The 26,843-nt window shown below is 38.4% G+C and overlaps 2 protein-coding genes across 2 annotated transcripts; one reads left to right on the plus strand and one right to left on the minus strand.

Annotated features, from left to right (window-relative positions):
- Nucleotides 1-528: 528 nt before the first annotated feature.
- On the minus strand, nt 529-11,676 carry LOC129722217 (SET domain-containing protein SmydA-8). Its single transcript, XM_055675512.1, has 6 exons — nt 11,154-11,676; nt 10,505-10,642; nt 2,669-2,791; nt 2,171-2,361; nt 1,000-1,742; nt 529-936 (listed from the first exon to the last, which is right to left on the minus strand). The coding sequence occupies exons 1-6, from the start codon at nt 11,358-11,360 to the stop codon at nt 689-691; spliced, it is 1,650 nt and encodes a 549-aa protein (XP_055531487.1). The 5' UTR covers nt 11,361-11,676; the 3' UTR covers nt 529-688.
- A 5,414-nt stretch (nt 11,677-17,090) lies between these two features.
- LOC129724305 (methanethiol oxidase) lies at nt 17,091-19,059 on the plus strand. Its single transcript, XM_055679061.1, has 4 exons — nt 17,091-17,251; nt 17,308-17,471; nt 17,535-18,754; nt 18,857-19,059. The coding sequence occupies exons 1-4, from the start codon at nt 17,239-17,241 to the stop codon at nt 18,903-18,905; spliced, it is 1,446 nt and encodes a 481-aa protein (XP_055535036.1). The 5' UTR covers nt 17,091-17,238; the 3' UTR covers nt 18,906-19,059.
- The last annotated feature ends 7,784 nt before the right edge of the window (nt 19,060-26,843 follow it).

Below are 26,843 nucleotides of genomic sequence, written 5' to 3' on the forward strand. Positions count from 1 at the left end.
GTTTAATCTTTTTTAAATTAATAAGTTAGGAGTTCTGAAGATAGCCCTTTCATTTGACATCAGTTTTGTTAAAATCGGTTGTGTATTTTCTGGGATATTTACAACGAAATTCAATAGCAACCTATGAGGTAACTACACCTTTCATTTGCAATTAATTTCACGGAAATCGGTCCAGCCATCTCTGAGAAAGGTAAGTGAGAAAAAAAAGTTGCACATACACACACACGCACACACACATACACACATACATACATACATACAGAAAATGCTCAGCTCGTCGAACTAAGTCGAGTAATATACGACATTCGGCCTTCTGGAGCACTTTCATACCTTTAGTTTTTCAGTGATTGCTATACATTTCTAGGAGGAAGGCAAAAAGTAATTCCGAAATATAAAGGCCCGAATTGTAATCACAAGGTTGTCTCCATGATCGATACGCTAAACGTTAAATTGATTCGAAATTGTTGCCGACGCAAATCAAACAGTAACAGTCTGTTGAAAAAAACAAAATCGTTTATAAATCCAATAGTTTATTTCATCTCGTTCCAAGGTTTCAAATCAAACATGTAAGAAAATCGAACAAATCTACCAAACACAACACCTGGTTTCGTCTCAATTGCAACTAATTTCAAATACTACCAGCTCACTAGACACCACACCCGAAAGTTATACCGTGTGGATTACTCCATCATTCGTCCTGCAATCCGAGCAGCACCATCAACGATTTCGCATTGATTCTTGCCTGCTCGCAGATGTGGCTTTCGGGCATCTCGTCGGACTCTTTCGAAAGCATCCGTACACACTCGGTCGCATTGAAGAGTGAGTCCTCAAGTGCACTTCTCACGGCCGGATTACTCGCCTCGACTCCTCTGCGACCAAATTCGGCCAACGCGGCATGCAGCTCGAAGCGGGTTGTCCCAATGGCACGAGCTTCAGCTGAAAGACAAAAATTTAGTTACCAACATACAATTAAAAAAATCGCCTGTTGATTTTACCTACCCGGACATATTTTTTCGAATAAGCCAATCAATTCCTGGCAAAGTTTCATCTTGTTCATCAAACTTTCATCCGAGATGTGCTTGATTGCCTCTGGGGTACCACTCCCAATTATTTGAGATAGTAAAATTTTCACTTCCACAATGTAGTGATGGTTTGCGCTTAGCCAGCGGGAGTAATGTTTGATGTACATGTTGCAATGTTGCTCATTAGTCTTTTCCATCGCACCAAGGTCCATTTTGGCTCTTTCCAAAATAGCACAAATGTCTTTGAATTCTACCGCTGCTTTGCACTTGTTACAGCTCCAATTGCTGTGCCATGTTTTCGATGCCTCCGGCAAAAGCAAACCGTTGCAATTTGAGTCCTTTTTAAAACCCGAACACCTCATTGCGCTAAAATAAGTCCCGAATTCGGTCGGATCTTTGCATCTTTCACAGGCGCATCGAAACAGTTTCGTTTGCTGCAAGTGCTCCAACCGGTTCACCGTTCCCCACAGAACATCCGAATAGGAAATGCTAAGCCGATCGCCTTTCATAATCGAGTTCGGTGCCCAGAAAACAATTTCCTTCTTATTGGTGAACGTTTTCGACAGATTTGGCCGACACGAGTGCTCTGCCATCGATGCATTACTATAGATTGCCACCGAGGACGGCTCGGTGAGTGGAATCTCGTGTCCGTTGACCTGCAGGATGCCACTCACCTTCAGTATATCATCCTCACTCCATTTGCTTTCACACTTGAAGAACCTTCGCCAGCGTCCGACAGCGGTAATGCAGATGCAGCCGATATGGGGCGAATAATTTATATTGTCAACACCCGGCAGGCCGGCAGACGGACAGTTATGGAACCCCATTCGTGCCGTGTGGTGGTTTCGTGACCCACAATGAAGCCCGGCGTTGGTCACATCCGGGAGATCAGATAGAGTATGCAAAATAACAAGAGGAGAGTGCGATTTAAAATGTGCCATTTGAAGAGAAAGAGGCTAATTATTTTATTTTTATAATATTGTACCAATCTAATCGGTAACAAAACCATTTCATGCTGTTGTGTGAAACTAGAAACTTAATTGATAACTAATCTAGTCTTCACAATCCGACATCTCAACAGACCCCGGATTTCATTGTCTGTACAATTGGATAACGAACTTTACGGATTACCGACAGTGGCCACCTACCGGGGAATAAGCTTGGCGACACCTTCCCGATCGTCTCGCCACTGCTTGGAGCCGCGACGCTGTTCCTCGTGCGATTCTAATTTGATTAACTCTTGCCATTTGGCCGGAGCTGTCTCAGCCAGCAACAGACAACGCAGCGGAGTCACGCATTGATAGACCGGATGTGGAACGTAGAAGTGCTGCAGCGACATCTGAAAGTTAACACAAACGGATGTAATGTTATTACGGATCCCCGCTATCACCGGTTGGCGATGGATGCGCGTAATCCAAGCGGATGCCGGAGCATTATATGCGTATGTACACGATTCCCATCTTCGCTGTGTCGTTGTCTCTCAGACACAATACCATTCCAGGCAGTGACTTGCATGGATTACCACTGATGGACTGTGAATAATGTGCTTTCCGGTGAAATAACAATCAGAAGACAATCGGCCAAAACACCGGGAATTACCGAGCCGGCATGATTGTCCTTCGGTATGGTTTGCGCACTTCACTAACCTTGCTTCCACGGGCAATAGTGAATTTGCATTCCGCCTGATGGCTGGGATGGTCCTGGCATTTTCGTTGGCACACCGGCCAGCCGCATCGTTCGCACTCGAGAAATTGGTTCTCCACCAGTCCCTGCGGAGTTAGGTGAATATGCATTACTGTGAGCCAATACATTTGTGTATCGATTATTTTTACATATCGAAACACATGGTTTCTTTGAATATTGAAAGTGTGAAAAGCACTTAAAATGATTTTAAACAATAATAAAAATGGAATTCAGTTCATATAATATTATAAATTTCATCGATCTCAGTGCAGCTTTAAAAAAAGTTGGTGTAAAATGGTTCGGCGACTTATTGTCGGAAGGAATTCGCGTAACCAGGTTTTCCAAAAAAAATCCGCAGACTTGTAACGTTTTCCAGGTGTTGGAAAGCAGTCTTTCTCCTTTATTCCAGTATTTTTTGTTTTGTTTATGTATCCCCAGTTCTGTTAAAAATGGCGTCAGAATCACGAGAATTCCGCGAGCGCATTGTACAGTTCGCTCAACAATTTTGGCGAAAGAAAGTTCACTCTAAACAATTATGAAAGCGAAAATCATTGTTATGTATAATTTCCTGCAGACTTAAAAAATAATCCACCCGGAAGCTAGGGGAAGACCAGCCAGAGTAGTGAACAGAAAAAGACTTGTTTCTTTTTGTCTAAATGGTGGTTAAGACAAAAGTTGTTATAAAGCAAAATGTATAGGGGAACTGCTCCATTATTCATCTCATTAAGCCGATATTTACGAATAATGCACGGATTAAACACCAATTTTTCACGAAATCATTGAACAAATAAACTAAATTCGCTCACGTGCTCTTATGGAATTGTTTTTCATTGTATATTAGCTAGATTTAACCTAAATTTTGTAAAACAAACCATTTTTCACTACGCTTCCATATCTATCTCAAAACTTGAATCACTGCTCAATTATTCATCTCACAACGCCCCCATATTCATCACACCGTTAATCATGAATGACTCACATTATCATGAATGAACGTAGCCGCAGCCCGTCGTAGTAGATTATCTAGATATCCGCTGTAGTTGTTTACGTGCAAAATTGGTAACCTAGGTAACCACAACAGTGCTGTAGATTTATGTCAATTATGTCGGAATAATTCAACATTTCCAGTATGATTTTTTCGTATTAACAGAAACTGATTTGGCAACTTTTGATTTTCTTCAACGCAGTGAAAACAGATGAAAATACATACAGTTGAAATTTAGGAATAGTAGAAATTTATCTCATATATTTCTGCCAATTCAAGTTTGTGATGAAAAAAACCTTGGTTGGCTGCTGAACGAGTCCCGTTGTAGCCGTATAGAATAATGCGCGGACTTTATTTCTTTTTTTTTTTTATTAAATGAGTTTTCGAGTGCAGATGCCCGACTATTATATCAAATTTAGAGCTTTTCCTGTTTTCATGTTCATGTTGTATGAGATGAATATATGGGCTGAGATGAATAATGGAGCAGTTCCACTATAATTTCACCATTGACATTGTAATAAATAATTTGAACAGCCGAGAATAGTTATTAGTTTCTGAGGCTCAAGTTAAATTTGATACACTTATTATTCAATTGTTATCCTATTACTATTAGCGTCAATACCACCTCGATCTTGTGGTGACGCTTTTGAAATCGAACACAGATTCACTGTTTTGCGAAATGAAAAGTTCATGGGAGAAGTTGAACAAGTAGAAATATATTCAAAACCCTTTTTGAAGTTTTCGGTCCATAAGTTTCTCAAGAAACCTTCAAAGCCCATTTCAGTCCTTAAAGATAGTAACCGCAATTTTCTTGTGAATGAACATAATGTTTAACAACCGTTTCATAGTGTTCATAATTTCAATTCGAACGTATTTAGTCCTATCGACAATAAGACAGCACAAAAATATGATGATATCACCACTCAAGACTTTCTTTCTGAAGATATACTGGAGGCAAACTTGAATGAAGTACCATATATCATCCAGACCTTCAAAAACATGCAACCATCAGGAGATGATGAGATTTTCTATCAAAATTGTCCACACTGTTTTGAGATTTTAAAGGTGGCTTCTAGCTTTTGGCTTATTCTATTCTCACCCAGAGACCGCAACTCCTTCTGGGCGTTCCACAACCATCCACGAATGTCAAACCCACCGTTATTTGCTGGGTTGGCTCCCACCAAACATCATCGCCTACATCGTATACGTGATGGGGTGCTTCCAGGAACTTCTTCATTACAACAGAATAATCACTGAATGAAGACAATGCAGATCATCGCAGTTCATCGGTACAAGACGGAACATTTCGCAACCTCTCCCGGAACAACTACTTGATACTCGCGAAACAAAGGTGAGAAGAAAGTGAGGTAAAGTTTGCTTTGTTTAGGATCCGGAACATATGAATTTAGCGATTTGATTACGTAACGCACAAAACCCAATTTTTTTACTTCTACCCGCATGTGTAACGAAACGTAACACCACCACCTACCCCTCAGGAAAAAAATACGTAACGCAGTAGAAGAATTAGCTTAAAAAACTATTCGGTCATGGAGTAAAATTAGAGCCTTCCTGGAGATTTTTGTTATTTAGCGATGATATTACCTTCTCCCTCCCCTATATTACAATTCACAACACTCGAGGGTACCCTTCTCCCTTTTATGAGCATTACGTAATTTATGGACGCCGTCTTAGCACTTTCTAAGGGTTGCTTTGAGTTGAGAAAAATGTCAATTATTTAAATTAAGGTAATTTATTGTACTTTCCGAGAAAAATTTAAGTAAGTTCCTGGCTACTAATTATTGTATCTATCCTCAAATATTGCACTTTTGATATTGGGTCAGAATTCGTGAAACGGATCACTAAAAATCGCGATGTTTAATTTTTTTGAATAAGTATTAAAAACTTCAAGAGGTTTTCAAGGTTTTCCAATTTTTATTGAATTAGGCTAAGTTTTCAAGTTGCAATTGTCATTTGAAATAGAGATAATTAGTTATGAAGACAGTATACTGTATGCCCCTAACTACTCGCAAGTTTACCTGCACACTTTACTGAAAAAACAATGCAAAATTTAGTTGAGGGACAACCGTACAGAACGCACCAGCGCACAGTGGTCCAATAAGGCAAAAAGTGGAACTTAACTCCATAGCGCCTTTCATCTTCATCCTAGCTTAATAGTGTCTTCGGAACAATTGTTTGTATGAATTACCCGCATAATCGCAAATTGTCAAAAATTATGAAAAGTTTACCATACTGAAAATAAAAATAAACTAACTTTTCTGTGTTAAGAGTTGGAGGAATGGTTTATTCAAGGAAGTTGTAGAAGATTGAACAATATGAAACTTTGTTGAACAAATGAAAATCGTATCTTTATTTGGTACAATGTTATAAAGTATATTATATGTAACTTACTTAAAATTTAGTTTTTTGTACTTAACTTTTGTTGGTTGCACTTTACACGAAAGTGTTGCTCGGATGAATTGTTAGGGCACACAAATCACACATTTTTGCCAAAGATCATACATCTCCTTACTTCTCCTACTACCTACTCCTACTACTCATATTTTAGCTTATTTTTTCGATAACTTCAAGAACGTATAGATTTGAAAGGGGCAAGTGGAATCATGTTGTCAATACTTTTCCTTGAAGTTAAGCTCAAGTACCATAAACTCTTGTAGGTTCCATTTGTCCCAATCCTAGGATGAAGGTAAAAGGCGCTATGGAATTAAGTTCCACTTTTTGCCTTATTGGACCACTGTGCAGCGGGGTAAGACATGCTATTTCTTTTAGTCATTATGGTCCACGTTTTGGTATGAGAACTGAAGAAAGCTGGGTTTAAAAGCGGCACTAACTGTTAAAGCCCATATCTCTTGAACAAAAAATAACACCTTCTCGGAATTTTCAGGAGAGTTTCGAAATTTTGTCGAAAATACTTGTGATTTTTTTCCAGATTTTTCAGTGCCTCAGAACTTGATTTTACAACATGACCTAAATTTCAAATAACAATAACAACTTTAAAACTTACTCAAATTCAATAAAAATTGGAAGAGTTTCCAAGTCAAACTCTGTTGAAGTTTTTATTACTTATTTGAAAAAACTAGACATCGCGATTTTTAGTGATCCGTTTCACGAATTCTGACTGAAAAAATAAGTAAGAAATTTTTTTTATGTTGACAAACTCTTATAGTTTCGATATTTGACTTTATAAAAAAAATTGCGTCGAAAAAACATTTAAAATTTCCATATCTCAAAAATTCAAAATTATGTCTCTGGTGTTGCCTTTGGTGAAATAGGTCCGAGCCCGGGGAAATTTGTTTTTGCATCGAAATACATCAAAATATCATATAAAGAAGCCAAGGCAAAACAAAAATTGCACTGTGTTATTTGAATAGTGCTAACGTAAATGTTTTTTACAATACAACTATGATTGGAAAGGACACGTTCTATCTTAGGCGGCATTCATAAATTACGTAACGTTCATTAGAGGGAGGATGGGGTATCCTTAAACTTTATCATGTGTTACACAGAGGAAGGGGGAAGGTAAGTTCAGCGTTACGTAACAAAAAGTCTCTGAAGATGCTCTCCAGAAACGAGCATTTTTATCAAGCAAATCCTTCTACAGCGTTACGTAATTTTTAAGGGGGGGTAGGTGTTGGTGTTACGTTTCGTTACATTGACTTTTTGCGTTACGTAATTTATGGATGTCGCCTAAGATAGAATTGAAAAAGAATTCACCTTTTCAACGTCGACTAGGCCAGATGTCCAACTGAAAATTACAGCTTCCAAGTCTCAGAAAGATGGGAGACTCCATTCTCTCTTTTTAGCTAGATTGGAGGGAAGCGAAATGATTGATGCTGATTGTTTTTGTCGCCACAATGCACACTGTTTCCAAAGCGGCAAAAACGTGATCGAAATTATTTTGACCCAAAAAACTAGATTTTAGAGCCACAGTGTCTTCAGCAAAGTTGTTCCATTATTTATTCTCCATGTTATAAAAGTTACAGCTTTGTGATCAATCCACTTAACAGTGAAAAGCGACTTTTAGTTTTTTTTATTTTTACATATAAAAATTCATCGTGTTCGGCAAAGTTATAGCAAATTTCATAAGAAACAACTTTGTCGAAGACACCATACTTCTATCTACCTATTTAAATGGACTTATGTGGAGTTTTCTACAGATTGTCACTAAGAATCAGTTTTTTAATATAACTTTCAGTAGTGGTTTTCTACAATTTTTCAATGTTCTATTACATTGTCTGCTATAATAAAATAAACAATTTCTTCCAAGGAAATGTATTTTTATCTCACATATTTTTTTAGTTATTGACGATTTCTACCTAAATAATGCACTAATTCCCACTAATTACTTTTTACACAAAAAAAAAAAGATTATGGAACCATAGTGTCTTCAGCAAAGTTGTTTTGTTAATTATTCTGCATTCTATTAAAGTTAGAATTTTGTGATCAATCTACCCAAAAGAGAGAAACGAATTTAATTTTTTTATTTTTGCATATAAAAATCCACTTTGCTGCACCATATTTCTATCTACCAATTTAAATGAAGTTTTCTCTAGAATTCTCTAGAATAGAATCTAGATTTTAAGGGGCCTTAAAATCATTTTTATAGTGATTTTCTGAAATTTTTCAATGTTTTACAACGTTTTTCAGTATAATAAAACGCATAAGTTCACCGAATTTCATCTCTTTTTTATCTTTATACCGATTTTTATCTCTTATAATTATTTAGTTATTGAAGATATCTTCTAAAATAGTGCACCAATTTACTTACAGATTTAAACACAGGAGACAGCGAGAGACAAATGCTTATATCTGGACTGAATGATGTTTTAGTTATACTCTAATATAGAAATGGTTTAGTCTGCAGATATTTGCAGATTTCGGAGATATTTGTTAGTAAATTAATGCATTGTTTTGATAAAAATCGTCAATAACCAGAGAAATATGTGAGATAAAAATACATTTCCTTGGAAGAAATTGTTTATTTTATTATAGCAGACATTGTAATACAACATTGAAAAATTGTAGAAAACCACTACTGAAAGTTATATTGAAAAACTGATTTTTTTTTATCTGTAGAAAACTCCACATAAGTCCACTTAAATAGGTAGATAGAAATATGGTGTCTTCGACAAAGTTGTTTCTTATAAAATGTGCTACAACTTTGCCGAAGACGATGATTTTTTATGTGCAAAAATTAAAAAAGTAAAATTAATCACAAACCTGTAACTTCTATAACATGGAGAATAATTTTTGAAACAACTTTACTGATGACACTGTGGCTCTAAAATCAAGTTTTTTTTTGGGTCAAAATAAAGTCGATCACGTTTTTGCAGCTTTGGAAACAGTGTGCAATGGTTTGAAACCGAAGTGATGTAGCGAAGTCGGTTTTCTATAGATTCCATATTTTTAAACTTCGCAATACGGTGCTGCTATCTAGTTTTTACTAGAGATACTCAGAGAGATCTATGAGTATTGCTAGTTTGAACTGTCATTTGGTGGATTATGCACGATAAATCGATTTCGCTAATAATCAGAGTTTTTTGTGCATTAAAGTCATCAGATTACAGCAACTAGTTGTTGTAGAGGTGTCGCGAGCAAAATGTATGAAAAAACTGGAATTCGGATATCTTGTTCTAGTCATCTTTGATGTAATTGAATGAATGTACATTGCTAATGGGTAGTAATTTAATGAACGAAGATGACGCACCAATCGTTTCGCTTCTCTTCAATCTAGCTGAAAAGAGAGTAGAAAGCCTCCATCTCTCTAAGACTTGGAAACTGTAGTACAAGAAAAACATTTGTTATCACTTGGACATCGGGCCTCGTCCTGTCGATGAGCATGATAATGTTCGACGTTAAAAAAAAAAACTCTGTGTGCGTTAATAAATTTTCTTCAAACTTTACGTATCGAGATAAACCTTTCAGCACTGAGAGGCCAATAATTTTCTACAAATAGCTGAAATGAATGAAAATTTATAACTCGCGTGATGAAATTGATTTCGCGAAAGTGGCAGAGATTTCTTTGATATTGATAGTTTTGGTTTTAAATTGGTGATGTTAAGTAAAGAGCGTGCTTTTGTGCTTCTGTTTTCAAATAATAGCCGCCAATTAAAAAGAAGATTAAAATTGCATTGTGAAATGGAGCTAGGAACGTAAGCACTTAAAGGGGAAATTAATGAAGCCAGTTACACCAAATTAAAAGCTACGTGAGTTGGCTTTGAGTAGATTTTATAGATTTATTTTCAATGATCCGCTTTTTTCAACTAATATTAATTCAATCGAATGAAATTAACTGAAATCTACCCAAGGCATAGTTTAAAAGATTGAACTAAACGTTGGGTATTTTTGACGTATTATTACTCTTAGTGTTATATACCTTCTCTTGAATTAATCTACAACTACTCAAAATTGGCTTCCTGCACGGAACGACGCCGTTAAGTGAAATCGACATGAAAATGGGTACTTTTCGTTTTCCGTGTAGAAAAGAATAAAATTTCCAAGTTTACTACCTTTGCGTCGCTGTAAAATACGTATAGCGATAAAAAGTTATGAAGGTTCTGATAATTTGGTCTCTTATATACGAATATTTCTTGTCGTTCATGTTTCTAACAAATCTCCATATAACCCTATAGCTACAACTGCATCTTAAACTACATGCATATAAGTGTGTCGTTTAATTTCTAATTTCTAAACAAGCAAGCCAAATAGTGAAGGGAAATCTTCCTCGGAAAAAGGAAAATATATTACAGCTGCTAAGAGTTACGTCGTTTTCATTACTCACTAGTAAACAACTCACCTGCAAACACCCCACACAGACCGGTGCGGTAACCTGCGCCGGCCCGTACACCAGCGGTGACTCCTTCAGTACGATTTCCCCTGCTTTGATGTCTTTGGTTGCCACCAGGTACCGTCCGAATCGTTCGTCACTGCAGATCTAGTGGCAAGAATAAATAAATAAATATGAATGTACACATGAAACCGTCATGTTGGCAGCCAAATTCTAGAACGATGATAGCGTGCTCTTCCCGGTCTCGGTCGTTCGGTCTGTCGGTCTTTAGCGAACAAGCCAGGAGCAGCGCATCATCGCAATGTCAACTGTTGTTGTCTTGTGGTCGTAAAGATAGAGCCATCGTAAAATTTTCACTATACAACAAAAATTATCAAGACCGAAAAAAAAACCTAGAGATGGTGCGAAAAGTGATCTCGTGAAACATGTCACAGGACTTAGGGGTGTCCCATTGCTGAAACTGTACATTTTTTCGCTAACACCAAATTATTTTTACAATACAAACCACTAGTACCGATCTCGAAACAAATAAATCACGGGCAGTTGTCACAACTTTTTCGGATAACCCTAAGTCCGTGCAACATGCAGCACACCGATCCTCTCCCCCACTGGTGAAGTGAAAAGCGTAATAAATTTTCTCTTGTCCCAGAAAACTTACTTTGAACGGATGGCAAGCATTTTTATGATTCTTCCAGTCCTGTTTTTGATGCTCGACGCCGCAGTAGTACACGGCACTACATCCAGAGCAGCGCTTCGTAGCCGGTTGATTGCATACTGGACATATTCCCCCGTGGACCTCTAGCGGAGTCCGCGTCACCGCAGCTGTCGATGACGTTGTCGTGCTACTATCGCCATTCGAGGCCATTCCCAGGACATAGGCGGGAAATTGCAATGTAAGGAATTATTCCACTCGATGGATTATCACTGCGATAGCACGAAACACTGCACTTCCTTGCGGAGGCTTTGCGATTTACGACTTCTTCATCAGCTTGATACCGGCCAGGATACGACCTTTCGCGGTGTCCCCGTTTTTTTTCTATTCTGTACCGATCACACTATCAAATCGAGGCAGAATTTACTGCAAAGCGATTCATTCCATTTATAGAATAAACTCAATTTCCACGGGAAATCACGGAACGCACTTTCACTGCTATCTGTCCACACGGTCGCACACCAAATGAGCTCCCCGTGGTGCGTTCATCTCAAGTCATTTGAACTTTGGTGGAAGTGGGAGAGAAGAAAAACTAAGCTGATCGCGCGGCAAGAAAATCCTACCAATACACGTTCAGTGGCTACTGTAGATATTTTCCACCTTCCACATGTTTTTGCTGTACAAAGTTGCCCGGCTAGGATGCCGTAACAAGGGGGGGACGCTCGCTAAGAAAATGTTACACTGACGATCATACAATGAGGACGTTGTTTAGGGAATTTCCATAATTCAATTCTACTCTTTTTAGATTTACGAGCAATATCGAACGTTCTACACGACGTTAAAATTTTTCAGTGTGGGCAGAGCGCGATTAAACTCAATTACGGAACTGTTGGAACAATAATTATTGGATTCTGTATCTTAGCGTATTTTGTATATTTTTTTGTAACATTACTATATCTATTTTTATCACATCGTATAATACGCCCGATTGAATTCGTCTATAGAGACGAATCAAGCATTGATTTAAATCCACAACGTAACTTTGTTGAACCATATATTTATGGCTGAGCAGAAAATGTCACTCGCTCGATATAACTGTATAGCTGTAGAGTTGGCTGGCATTTGCTAGTCTAATTTATCGTACTTACTAACGGGAGACGTAATTAGTCGTGACAAAGTCGAACAAATGTCCAGGTGCAAACGCAAGATGGATCAACGAAATTTCGATACGTTGCATTGCAATACGTTATCGTCTCAAAAAGAAATATTTCAAGTTTTCGTTATGGTTTTGTCATGTGATAATGATATGAAAACTTCTATTTTGCAATATTTATAAGTCTGTATAGTCACGAAATTGTCTTTTCACTTCTTTCCTCAAATAATTAGATGAATGAATAAAAATTAGGATTTTCATTTATATATCAAGTGAATCAAGGGTTTTCGATTTAATTAGTCACACAAAATGATAAAGTTTATTGATAATTTAACATAAAGGACTTTAGTTACAAAAGAAAGCTCCTCATAAAATAAAAAAAAGTCTGATCAGATCAGATAGACTTGAATAAAAAAATTCAAAGTTAAATTACATTAAAACGAACTGTATGTTTTTTCGATAACTGTCATAATAGATTGTTTGTTCGGTAGTTTATTTCGTCAATTTTTGAAATTTGCCACTTTAAGTTTTATCAGGATTTTCTACTAAATCCAAATTATTATAATTCTGATAAACACATACATACATATTTACTGTAATTGTGTTTTGATTTTAGTGACAGTTTCGTTCAATTTGATAAGGGTTTGCTCCCACTCTGATGTATTAATAGTTTACCAAGAAACACGAAATGTTGAATTAGTCTCCGATTTTTCCTAGCTGTTGACTCAATCCGTTTTATTCACGTTTTAAACTCTTTTTATCCATATTCTATTTTCTCATATTATTCTTACCTCAGTAAAACAATAAACAAATGAGAACAAGTTTATTCCGTTACATGGAGTAGTCCACTCTCTGATTATAGCAGTATTAAAGATAACAATGTTATAAATGGTAAATTACTTACTTATACTCTACTTAAGTAGGATCCAGTAAAACCCATTCAAATCACGCCTTACAATCATAATGGTGTGTTATCTACACCTGCAGTGTGCCAAAGTCAATTTAATGATTGCTAGTCAAATTTAAAATGACACCCGCCTTTTCCAACTTATCAGTGTTTATTCCTTCATGTCACTTGAACAGCTGTCAAGTACAGGTAAGTACTTTCGGAAACAAATTCCTATCTTTTCTATCCCCGACTGTTTCGTATTCAGATTAGTTGTTTGCAATTGATAACGTCAGATTAGGACTCCGGGGTAAAAAATGATAGCCTCACAACCCAATCCATCATAGGTTCGAGTCGCGGCTCAGGAATTAGTGGTAAAATCAATGTCAATTGTCCAAGTCTGTCGATAAAGAAAAAATATGTCTCATATAGACATTATGGCGCCGGTAACAGCAAAGAGACTCCGGTGACTTATATTATCTGATATTTGACACCGTGAAGCAAATAAAGCGATAAGAAACACTAGAGCGATTCCAAGCAAAGTGCGACAAATTTAATATTTCTCAGTCTCAGTCATTTTTCATTTGACTGAAACTTGGTACAAATGTTTTAGCCTATGGGCTAGAATTCGTTAAACGGATCGCGATGTCTAATTGTTTCAATTCATCAATTGCGATCCTCGATCCCGTCAAGAACTATAAAAGTCCGAGAGACTGATAACCATCAGAGATAAGCAGGAGATTAACACTACCAAGACAGCGATACGGATCATATACAGCGCTAAATCAGGAGTTGGAATTCAGTTGCCAGTCAGTCACGATTTTTTGTAATATAAAGCGTGTAGTTACTCCAAAACGTGTTATTAAGGGGTTATTGTTTTAGTTTTAGTTTTCAAAAAACCGAAAAAAAATTCATTGTATTATCAATCAAATACAACATCTTGAGAACATTTTCACAAATTTTCATAAAGATCTGAGCAATAGGAAGAAAGTTAGAGCGATTTGCAGCGCGCCTCGCCACGGCCGCATAAGCTAAACTTAAAACTTTACACGCGATTATCTCGGAATAGTGTTTTCCGAAAAATGACTTTGCCGTGATCCTGATTGTGGGAAAACTACTGAACCGATTTCCTTCGTCTTTTTTTTTATTTTCGTTATTGAATTCGCCGGTCCTTGAACGATCGCTTTTTGAAACATACATATTGCCGCAAAAAAAAAATTAATGCAATTTTTAGCGCTCAAAACGTGCATTTTTTGGGAGAAACGTTCCCATTTGCACTGAAAACAAAATACTCATAAAAGCGATCGTTCAAGGACCCGGCACTAAACTAATGAAATAATATGAGTTTTTTTGATTTCGGTTGACCCGCTGAGTCTCTATCAGGATCACCGCAAGCCTCTGCAAAAAAATAGCGTTTCGGGGAAACGGCTATTACTCCAGTAATAATTGGTGTATCTCAAAATCAAACGTATTTTTTGTTGTTGATAAACTGTACTTTCAGAAAAATACCCCTTTGATGCAATGAAAATGGTGCTATGCACTTAAAAATAGATTGAAACTTCCCTCATTTTTCTCAACCAAAAAGGTATATAACCCCTTAATCATCAAGAACGAGCCCCGATTGAACAGTCGGTGGATTTTGTTCGATGTAGGGAACCTTAGTCACGTCAACTCTCGGCTATCGGCTATCGAAGACCCCTAGGAGGCAGCAGATTCAGCACCCCTTCACAAACAATTAGATAGAAAAAACATTCACTAACATTTATTTACACTCACTTAACTGAACTGCCTTTGAGACATTAAATTCGAAAAAAATCGTGTAACGTTTATTTTCTTCTTGGTACGCACTTTTAATACATAATAAACTGAAATTTTATTCATATTAGTGTAACATTTTAGTATAGCTTTTGTTATTCCTATACGAAAAAATCACGGCATGTGTTATTTACTTATACACATGAAACATGAAAACTGAAAATAGAAAAAAAAAATCGGGGCGCTAAAAAGTGCCGTTGGTTTAGCCACAATAGAGGAACCCGGAAAGGCTGTTAATTTTCTGGACATTGCGAATTACCCTTTGCAATGTTCAGAAAATTAACAATGCGATGATTCTAGTTTTCTTGTTATTTCTGGCAGCATTTCATTCAACTTAATTATTAACGATTTTCCAGAGTTGTGTCGTGGTATGAAATTGGCGGTTTAATATGTGTTACATATAACTAAATGGCTCAACAACAGATTGCCACTTTTTTTAATGACTTGGAATAAATGTAGAACTGCGGTCACACATTCCAATATTTGTAAGGTGATAAAATTTAACAATGTTTCAAGATCATGTTTTCTCTGAGAAGAACGCATTGTGTTTTGTACTTGGCAGTAGAAATGAAACATTTTACTTTGAGCTACTGTATTTCGAAACAAATTTAGTTATAAAGTTGACAAAAAATTAATGCACAATCTTTTTTGCGTACCTGCAAGCAGTATGCAAAGAAATCCGTCCCTTTTTTCACATACTTTCATTCCATGACCTACCTCGCTTATCCCGGTTGTTGCGCTAGTCTTGTATCGATATTCAAGAAAAACACACGTATTTTTTCATCATACAGGTAGCAGTTTTGTTCATCATCACATAACTATTCCATTTGATCGAATAGAAATAGAATAGAAACAATAGCAGTGTTATTTCTACCTGCGAATCGTACTGAAAATCAAGGTAAAAGATAAAAATAATAGGCCAAATCAATGAATATTCAGTAACTGGATTAAGTAAATTCATCGGACACACTAAATAAACTATTTAAAAATGAAAAACCATTAGAAACATGCCGCGTAATAAATATATAGTGAAAAAAATCGGAGACTATATATAATCGAGTCTGACCTGTATATGGGTTTTGATATGATTCAGTATTGTTTCATTTCTAAGGTATGTTCTGTATTTTTTTTTATTTAACTGTTGATAATTAATGTAACTCTATTTTTTTGTGTTTAATTAATTTGGTTTCGAAGAGTCTGATTGTTGGCGCTCTGATGGTTTTTGACCGTTTAGCTATTTCTTATAATCTCCGTCTGTTATTATTGTTCTTGTTCAAAAATGTTTTTGTTTAATTTTTAGCAGTACATTCATGACTCTAATGATTTCTTTGCGTATAAAGAGATTTTGTTAAACTTCTTATTGTAAGCATGTTGTAGAATTTAAAACATGCTCTGGTAATTCCTGTTTTATTTTATAATCAATCTAAGTTTTATAACATTTATTTCAAGCATCTTAACATTTTTTTTTGTAAAATTTTATTATATATTTATTATATATTATATATTTTTAACTATTCGCTCCCTGTTACTGTTTTTTTATTTGATAATTTCTTTTTTTAATTCAATTATGTGTCTTATTGCAATTTCGAAATGCTAAGCTTCAAACTCTCTTTCTCCTTGATTTCTTTTCGGGTTTCCATTGCTAGTTACAAATGCCTCGAAGTAGGTCTTACTTGTGTGCATTTTTTGGTCTAATGCACAATTTTGTTTTGTCAGACTCAAGATATCTCCGTTAGTTACGCACAAATACCTAGATCCTCTTTAATCTGTTTCATTAAAATTGAATATGTAAAACAATTGATGTCGTTTCATGATGTTGCTTGAGCATATAATTCAATTAGCCTCTATTTAGTTTTTTTCTCAACTTTCACGCCGTTTGTTTTGCTCTGCGGGGATTTTGAACTCTCAAAATGACCCGCGTGCGTATAGAATGAATTTACCCTATGACGACTGCAACTCTTCATTCTTTCGAGGGTACGAAAACTGTTCCTAGTGTGGGTTTAAAATCCTATAAACAGCGATAGCGCTTTTGATACAATTCCAACAAACACTGATTCACTCGTTCAGTTTTTGAACCTTGTTTATCTACTCGTTTGGTTCCCACTTATCAGCGCAAAACCGGCTTCACAACAAAACTGTGTACTCATCGTTCGTACGACCACGAGGCTCCGCTCAGTCGAGTCGCGTACATCGTCCACACCGGTTTAGCAGTCAAAACAGTGTGCCAACAACAACAAATGCATCAATCAAGTAAGTCATTTTTTGTCTTCTCAAGTTTTCAATTTATTGGTTCATTTGCGCCGTAGAATGCTACTGCGGTCCAGGCTACGCTACGCCGCTGGATGCTGTTCGGAATGGACCACGGGAGAAGTTACTTTACGTGGTAACAGTTCAACCCAATTTGGATGAGCCTCACGGTGATTACCTTTCGACGGTCGACGTAGATCCTGACAGCCCCACCTACTGTCAAGTTAGCTATTACACTTTAATATTACTGATTGCGATGTCCTAAAATCCAACATTCCTCTTCAAGATCATCCATAGAACTTTCACAAACAGCACCGGAAACGAGATGCATCACAGTGGATGGAATACCTGCTCCAGCTGTTACTTCATCGATGATAAGATAAAAGCACCGAAGCGAGATCGGCTGGTGTTGCCGTGCGTGAACTCTGACCGCATATTCGTGGTGGATGTGGGAACTGATCCCAGAGCACCGTCGATGTTCAAGGTCATTGAAGGTGACGTATTGAAGAAAGCAAACACCACCGCACCGCACACGACCCACTGTCTGCCAAATGGCAACATTATGATATCGGTCATGGGCGATGCCGAAGGGAACGCCAAAGGAGAGTTTGTTGAATTTGATAAGAATTTTGACTTCGTCGGTACTTGGACCAAGGGAGATAAGACCGCTCTGTGTGGGTACGATTACTGGTATCAGCCATATTTCAATGTGATGGTCGCCTCCGAGTGGGGTGCCCCCAAGCTATTTCGGCGGGGATTTCAGGACTCTGACCTTGACGATCCGGAGCAGTACGGCCGCCGGTTGAATTTCTACAAGTGGAATGAACGAGAATTGTTCCAAACGATCGATATGGGGCAAGATGGCATTTGTCCCTTGGAAATTAGATTTTTGCATAACCCTAAAGAGAATCAAGGTTACGTTGGATGTGCTTTATATTCGACCGTGTATAGATTTTTCAAAGACGAAAATTCTGACTTTTACAAGACCGAGAAAGTTATCGATGTGCCGGCTAAAAAGGTCAAAGGATGGTCCTCGGAGAACATCAATGGCATGATGACCGATATTTTGATATCGCTGGATGATAGATTCATTTACTTCAGCAACTGGTTGCATGGCGATGTTCGTCAGTATGATATTACTGACCGTTCGAACCCAAAGCTGACAGGGCAAGTTTGGCTGGGAGGTGCCATTTTGAGTGATTCGAATGTAAAAGTTTTGGAAGACAAAGAACTCATCAAGCAGCCAGATCCAGCGTTTATCAAAAATCGACGCCTCCAGGGAGGCCCACAAATGTTGCAACTTTCGTTGGATGGCAAGCGCCTCTACGTGTCGTCCAGCTTGTTCTCCCCCTGGGATAAGCAATTCTACCCAGAGATGGTCAAAGCCGGGGGAACAATCGTCCAAATTGATATCGACACGGTTAAGGGAGGCATGAAGATCAACGAAAACTTTTTGGTCGATTTCGCAGAAGAACCGTATGGTCCATCGCTGCCGCACGAAATGAGGTATGAATCGGGGGAAATCGGGGAAGGGTGGGGACGATAACTAATTAATATGATTGATAGCAACACAAGAGCTTGACTAAACTTTTTCTTCTTGCTCTGCAGATACCCGGGCGGCGATTGCACTTCGGATATTTGGATTGTGAACGAATGAAATTGCTTGAGCTACAGTTACTGCAATCGGAGCAATAGAAACAAAAGTATGAACTAGTGGAACTGGCTATTTTCCTACAGACGAATAAATTCTCAGTTACCGTTAACACTGAAACTAATAAAACACATCTACAGAGATGAACTCATGAAATATACAGCTGCCTTTTTACAATTCAATCCGAATATTTTGAATTGCTTTCATAATAGATCTTTGATTTTATTTCATTCTCATCTCTACTTTTTCAAAGCGTGAAATGTTTGTTTGGGTCGAAATTTTTCGAAAAAAAAGTCAACGAACAAATCAGTTTTCCAAGATTAGTGTAAGAGACTATTTTCTACTTTCGACGAAGGATTGGCTCTATGCTTTTGTTACGTTTTCGACGAAAAGCAAGCTTTATGCATAGTATCTCGCCTTTCGTTATGCAATTTACATCGCGCATAGACGATTGCAAGGCGAACTGAAAAAATTGTAGAACTTATTTAATCAATGATTCAATGTGTTATCAGTTGTATAATAATAACTAGAGTGACTTTTTGGTCGCGATTTTTTTTATTTATCAGTCCCACATTTTTCATCGCGTAGATTACGCATTGAAGTGAAGATGTCACATAAAGTATTTAGGTTTTATCACGCCTTGAGATATATAAAATATATTACAAATCCCAAACAAATCTGATCTAATCTTTCTCTTACGAAATTTGTTGAGATCTAGCCTTTCTGATACAAACTTTGTCATTTGTGGAAATTGATTTGAAAAAACACTTCAATTCTTAGAAAATAGGTTACAGTTTGATTCTGCTGGATTTATTTTTCGCTCTAAATAACAAAACAGCACAACTATACCGAATATTAAAAACTAAACATCCGCACACATAAATACTCAGCTTTTATCTTTTCCAGATTCAATGGTTTATGATAAACAACCCAGACAACTTCTTGAGAAAGAATGGAAACTTAAAGATACTAGGGGAAAAAATCAAACAGCGCATAATGAGCGGTTTTTGATTACTTTCTTGCGGTATATCAGAAAACAGTGAACGACAACTTTAGCTCTTTCAAACGAAATTGCTATGATTTAGTTCCAAAATAAGCAGTTTTTTTTATCAAACTAGACACAAAAACACGTTACCAAACCTTTTAAATGAAATTAAATAACTTTATTCCAGCGTGAATATATTTGCAGAATGTAAATGTTCTTTAAATGAATGCATCCAGATGAACTTGCAAATGTAGACAGTACCATGTACAAGAATAATTACAATAATTAGAATAATTACAAGAATAATTTTCAAAAGAAATAAAACTATTTACGTTATTGGCGATTTTACACAAAAATAGCAAAAAAGGATAATCTTTCAATCACGTAGTTCAAAGTTACAAATATTCGTCTAACAAGCGCATTTGAAGAATTCACGGACGAAAGCTCATAAATTTGCAGTGCGAGAAAAAGTTTCGACAACACGAGTTAGTAATGCATCCAATCAATCCTGAGAGGTTTCAGCTGATTCCAAGTGCAGAGCCCCTGATGCAATCGGCGTGCAAGAGATGAACTGTGACTATTTGCGAAGGCGAAGTTGAATAGCGCAGTTTCCTTGCCGAAATTACTCCTGCAGGATATTTTCGTGCTCAAACAATGGCCGTCCGGCAGGAACGGAGCCCCGCGCAGCGGCAGCTTCTACACGTCCGAAACTGTTGCTGGAAGCCCTATGTACTGCGACTGGCGATGTGGCAGCCGACGAGGACGAAGTTTTCATCCGATTTATGATTTAGTAGGACTGTTACTTCCCTCCCGTGGACTTGCAGCGAAAAGTTCTTTGTGCTGTTGCCGTATTGACGAATGCAGCTGGACGGTGAAATGTAGAGTTTGTATGCATCTGCCAACAATGCTGTAAATTGGGAATTAAAATTTTGCGCTACTCGGGGAAACTTTTCCACTGTGTGCTCTTATTTTCAAGATCAAATTCTTTCATTTTTTATACTGAATTCATTGAATTGTCTTGTTCAATCAGTAAAGCAATTATTAAATTACTTTTTCATATGTATTTTCAAAGCAACATGATATGAAATAAATTGCAATCCAAAAATATCATTATCGATCATTTTAGTTTTACGTCTTTCTCATACGATCAAATGGCTTCCCATTCATGTCACCATATGCCACCAATTGCGGAGCATCACCCATCAGTCCAGATAATTAGTGTCGTTAAATGTGACACTACCCATTTAATCCGGTCTAATGTCAAAACTCACACCTTAATGAATATACAAAGTTTCGCGTCAGCTAATCATCGCAGCACGAGCGATTCGTTTCCCAACGGGTAGGTACGCGCGCTCGGCAGTTGTTGAAATATTGTACCAATGCCAAAAGTTCATTATAGCACGGGCCATTTCTAAAAAATCAATGTTTTACTTCGCGCGCTAGAAACCCCGCTCGTCATTTCTTCCTTCGCACCCGTCGTGGTACGTGATGGTACGTGCCCATCAACGACGAATGACGACGGCGGTATTCGTGCAATTTTTCCGGATGATTTTACATACACTCCAAAAATTTCGGTACATAATATCCACACGTCGCATTGGCCGGAATCTCCTCACTTGTTTCCGCTTCCACAACTCTACGGAACGATGTTGCCTAAACACCTGTTTGTATACATAAAAACTTATTCATCCCACACGTTACGCGTTATTAATTTAATGGTGGGTAACGCGCAATTCCACGATTCGTTTCGGAGAAAATCTCCAGCCCACGATCTTCATTTCTCGCTCGGATGGCAATTTCTTTCCACAGACGTTCCTATGATGAAAGTACCATACCAGCTGTGGTTGTGCGATCTCGTCTTGTGAATATGGGCGAACATGTTTTATGCTAATAATGTGCAACCAAAATGAGCCGGTGTTGCGGTGTAACACCGAGTGATATTTGAACAATTTACACTGGTATGTTTCGTTGCTCGTGGAATGTTTATTGTGATAAATACGTGTGAATTTCAGATGCGATCCCGACTGCTTTAAGGTTGTCAACATAGCATTGACATTTTTTTATTTAATTTGTGGTGAATCATCATTTCAATTACTCTATATACAGAAAAATATATACCTTTGATAAGCAAAATAATTGAGTAAATTCATTAAAATGTTCGCAACATGAGGTAATTAAATATAAATGAAAGCGAATGTTATAAAAGGCAACTCAACTTGAACAGAATTGCTGCATTTGACGATTTAACGATAACATCGATTGATCGTGGTTCGCACCTGTCTCACTGTTTTCCATGGCACCCTAGGAATGAATGCAAGATTTTTCTAAAATTGCAATACTTTTCAACTAAAATTTAGATTGAATAGAAAGAGCAACTGTAGACGAATAAATGTATTGACTTTAAAAACACCTGCGTCAGAACTCCGCTGCGTCTTCGGAATTCGACGACCTCAGCTGGATCAGCTCAGGCCATCGTCGTTATAGTACATTTGTAGTGCTTCGAGTCACCGAAATTATGTCCTGAAAGTAGTTGATTAGTGCTGGGTATCATCCAAACCAAATGTAGCAGACGATGGCTGAGTTAGAGACGGAACCGAATATATCCCTAAATTCCAGATAGTGCAGTGGTCCTGATATTCTCTACTGCAGCGCGAATGAACCAAGGATTCTTCGAAGTCACTGCTACAGACAATGAACTGCAACCTTCTTTCATAATATATTATTACTCTCCTGATATCACCCTCATGGTCTCGAGTTTCTCGATCTTAAAGCGACTACGCAATACAACCGTTTGCGCCTAACGTTTCATCGCGAACTGCAAACGCAAACAAAATAGAGGGCCTGCAACAAGATGTCCACTGCTCAGAGATGAATTCTACGCAGCTGTAGTCGTTAGACCAACAAGAAGGTTACACCGACGAGATGATTATTCTGACTAATAATCGTACTTTGACGCTTTGACAGCTGTCTCAATGAATTGATAGTTAAAAAGATCTATGCCTAGCTATTTTCTATTTGAATATGTGCGCTGGTTTGCCGAAGTTGAAAACTTGCTCAACACATGTAAAAGTTCTGATCATGTACGCAGCAGGCTCAAAGTAACCATAGTTCGTACGGTGGAACGGATTCGGTAGCGTTAAAGATGACCTCAGCATGCGTTGTGATGCTCGAAAATTACGGTAACAATCTTCGATATTACGAATCGTCAAATAAATTTTATATCATCGGCGTAAACAAGACTGCAGTCTATTCCTAGGGCGTCAGCAGTGTCGTTGAAAAAAATTAGGAAAAGTAGCGGCCCAATATTACTGCCCTGCGGTACAACAGATTTGTTCGTAATGGAAGCTGAACTTACGAGCAATTTTGAATATGAATCAAAGTTCACAAGATTTCTTTCAAAGGTACGGTACCAACAAAGCTGCAACGGCCTCAGTGTATGGAACAAAATGCGGTTTCATATGCTGCGTACTCGATGCCTCGATAGTTCTTCAGTCTAGTTCGTATCCCTTGTTATAAATAAAGCATATGAAACCTTCAAACAAGTCCGTAGGTAGTTTTTCCTCAGACTATACTCTCAGGACCTAGGCAACGAAAACGGACTATTGATCGGAAACTCAGATCATGGAACTACAAGTCCTTTATTTCTTTGTGAAGTGCCGGTTTTTTTTCTCGACTATCATCAGAGATCTTAACGCTCAGGTCGGCCAGGAGGAGCAATTTAGACTAGTTAATCGGAAACTCAGCGCACACCGGCTCACGAACGAAAGCGACCATGACCATACGTAGTACCTACTTCCAGCATAACCTTCTATATAGGTACCCCTGCAGTTCACCACAAAAGACCGACTCGCGAATCGATCATGTTTTGATTGACGGAAGGCACCTCTCGAATATTATCGGCGTCCGAACCTATCGTGGCGCAAACATCGATTTTAACCAATATCTCCTGATGGTCAACATGTGCCAAAGACTTTCGGTCGTCTACAATATCCGGTACCGTCGTTGCTCGCGGATCACTTTGCTCCTTTGTTTCCCCGGACTCAAGATTTTCCAGTGATTCTGTTCCTTAAGCTTCTATATTTTACAGGCAAAAACTTCCAACTCTTCGGCCTTTTTTGCTTTGGAGGTTTCCTTATGAAGAGAGAAATATTCAAGCTAGGAAAAAATACAAATTACGGTCTTTGGGCTAGCCAACGAGTATACCAAACAATTCAAAACTTACTGCTAAAATAACTCTTGGCTACATGAGCGGAAATGTTCGAAAATCTGCTGGTTGCTCTCTAGTAGGCAGTACAGTAACACCTCGATGATTGGAGTCCATAATGAAACTGATATATGACTTGATTTAATTGATCAATTCCAAACCCCATTTACAAAAATTTTGCTACAATTATTCTCTGTAGGGGGTAAAATAGTTAGTACTAAAGCTAGCTAGGGAATTTCTATACTTGCAAATCTTCTGAAATCATTTACTAGCCCTTTTTCATATCCTTTTTGTTTAACTTTGGTCCTCGTTTGGTCTTAATCTGATTCACCTTGCCTGTCTCTGAGTCAAACATAAGTGTCAAAACTTATCCTACATGACGATAGCATACGTTGCGTAACAACCGCCGTCCATCACGGTATGATCTTCAGCGACTTTTCGAAATCGTCACTCAGTACGTGCATAGCCTTGAGGCAGCGTTGCCGGATGTGGAAAAGATCATCCAAGCCCCTAAAGAAGACTGCTAAAGTAATGTATACGAAGCCATAAACCTCGCAGCGGAAGGAGCGCGCGAGAGAAATCGACGTAACGGCTGGTTCGACAAAGAATGCCAGTTGATTCTAGACGAGAAGAATGCAGCGCGGACATTGATGCTGCAGCAAAGGACCCGTCAAAACGTGTTACGGTATAAACAGAAACGTAGACCGGGGCAAAAAGCACTACCCGGAAGAGTTGGAGTCAGAGAGAATGGAGAAGCTGTATCGTTCTCAGAAAACAGGTGAATTATACGAGAAACTGAATGTATTGCGCGCAGACTTTGTGCCGTCAGCCGAAATGTGTCGGGATAAGGATGGAGGGAATAATATATGCAAGGAGGGCGACAACCTGAAATGTGAGAACTACCGAGCAATCACGATTTTCAACGCAGCTTACAAAGTGCTCTTCCAGATAATCTTTCGCCGTCTTTCGCCGTTAGCAGGAAGGTTTGCGGGAAGTTATGAAGTCGATTTTGTGGATGGGTGGTCGACAATGGATTAAATCTTCTCGCTTTGACAGATCCTCCAAAAGTGTTGTGAATTTCAAGTCTCCACGCACCACCTATTCATCGAAGTTAGGGCCGCTTACGATACTACTTATAGACGAAAATGATTTCCCTGCGAAACTAACAAGCCTGACCCAGGCTACGATAGATGGTTAGGGTACGTTATCAAACCCGTGTGAAACACGCAAGGGACTTCGACAAGGCAACAATCTTTCCTGCCTTCTGTTCAAGATTGCGCTCGCATGTGTTATGAAACGGGCGGCTTTTAACATGCAGGGCAAAGTCTTCAATGAATCCAGCCAGTTCATCTGCTTCGATGAAGACGTAGGCCTTGTTGTAAGGACGCTCCAGGCGGGTGTTGATCATTAGTAGTGCCAGACAACAACTGCAGTAGAGAAAGCCGCAGACGTATCGTAGGTGAAAGTGGTGCCTACTACGGACTCCTTGAAACCTTGAGATCTGGTAAACTTCGCCCCCAGGTGCGAATCTTACCTACCACGAGATAGTAATCTGAAACGACGGCCGTCTTCGATCACATATCGATGACAACTGAAAAGTGTCGGCCATCGATCATGGTCAATCTGAGAGTAGATCTCTTCATTGGGATGTCTCCAGGTGTGCTTCCGAATGTTGCAACGTGTTCAATAGGTACTACAGATGGTTATTTCTCTGGCCGTAGCGAATTTCACTAGCTTTAAGTCATATGGTTGGTGACAGAGTGAAGGCGTTCTCTACCAAAAATGGGGCGAAAGAGTTCCTCAGGTCCCACTTGTGCGTTAATATCTCCAACGACGATCTTTATGCCGTAGTCTGGTCACTCTCCATACGCTTTCTCAAAGAGCTCGTAAAACGTCGTCGGTTTTATCGTTCGTCGCCGCGTATACGTTGATAAGGCTGTATTTGAAGAACCTACACTTGATGGTCAATACGCATAGGCGTCACAAACATGCAAATACACGAATAACGTAACGCTCAAAATCTAGATCACAGACCCCTCCCCCTCTATGTAACAATAAGTAACGCTCAATATGACCCCCACCCCCTAAAATTACGCAACGCTGAGCAACCTGATCCCCTACAAATTTTCAATTTTGAGAAAACATCACAGTTACGTGAATGTCTCCTCCTTTCTATGTAACAATAAGTAACGCAGACTCAACCCCCCTTCACCACTTTTATGTCTTACGGAATTTGTGTACGACGCCATAGAAGGTCATTAATGCGCATCCACAAAATGACACGCTACATTTGGTTCCCTAGTGGTCACTATAGTAAACGTGGTACCTGAAAAAGAGGTTTTTTGTGAAACGCACCTCTTATATGGCTTACTAATTTGCCTTTCGCAGCTCTGTGGCCATGACCTTCGCGCGTGCCGGTTCAAGCAGAGTCCCAACATTCCAAGACCCAAAATTCCAATCGTTGTCCTTTTTCGTTTGCTTAGGTCTATACCGATTATTCCGATTCGTATTCTTCGATTGTTCGATATGCTGCCTTAAGGGGTCCGCAATGCCTAGCTTCGTGACGGATCTCCCACTTGGGTGTAGCTAGCGAGACACCGCATTTCGAAGTTCACCCATTCGAGCTACCCCTGACATGGGCTTCGACTTTTGGCGTGAAAACTACGATGCTATCAATACTAAACAGTATTCAATAGTACCAGAACCAGCGCGGTTTCGGCTGAAATCTAATTGATCGCTGCTACTATATAAATGA

This window comes from Wyeomyia smithii, chromosome 2, assembly GCF_029784165.1.
Source record: "Wyeomyia smithii strain HCP4-BCI-WySm-NY-G18 chromosome 2, ASM2978416v1, whole genome shotgun sequence".
Lineage (NCBI taxonomy): Eukaryota > Metazoa > Arthropoda > Insecta > Diptera > Culicidae > Wyeomyia > Wyeomyia smithii.

What these genes read in the sequence shown, in the direction of transcription:
- LOC129722217 (XM_055675512.1), bottom strand. Translation starts at nt 11,360, where the DNA reads ATGGCCTCGAATGGCGATAGTAGCACGACAACGTCATCGACAGCTGCG. An exon ending in CTATTGCCCGTGGAAGCAAG is followed by an intron (nt 2,362 to 2,668) that starts GTTAGTGAAGTG and finishes GTTAACTTTCAG; the next exon opens with ATGTCGCTGCAGCACTTCTA. An exon ending in GTCGCCAAGCTTATTCCCCG is followed by an intron (nt 1,743 to 2,170) that starts GTAGGTGGCCAC and finishes ACGCTGGCGAAG; the next exon opens with GTTCTTCAAGTGTGAAAGCA.
- LOC129724305 (XM_055679061.1), top strand. An exon ending in ACAGCCCCACCTACTGTCAA is followed by an intron (nt 17,472 to 17,534) that starts GTTAGCTATTAC and finishes TTCCTCTTCAAG; the next exon opens with ATCATCCATAGAACTTTCAC. An exon ending in TCGCTGCCGCACGAAATGAG is followed by an intron (nt 18,755 to 18,856) that starts GTATGAATCGGG and finishes CTTGCTCTGCAG; the next exon opens with ATACCCGGGCGGCGATTGCA.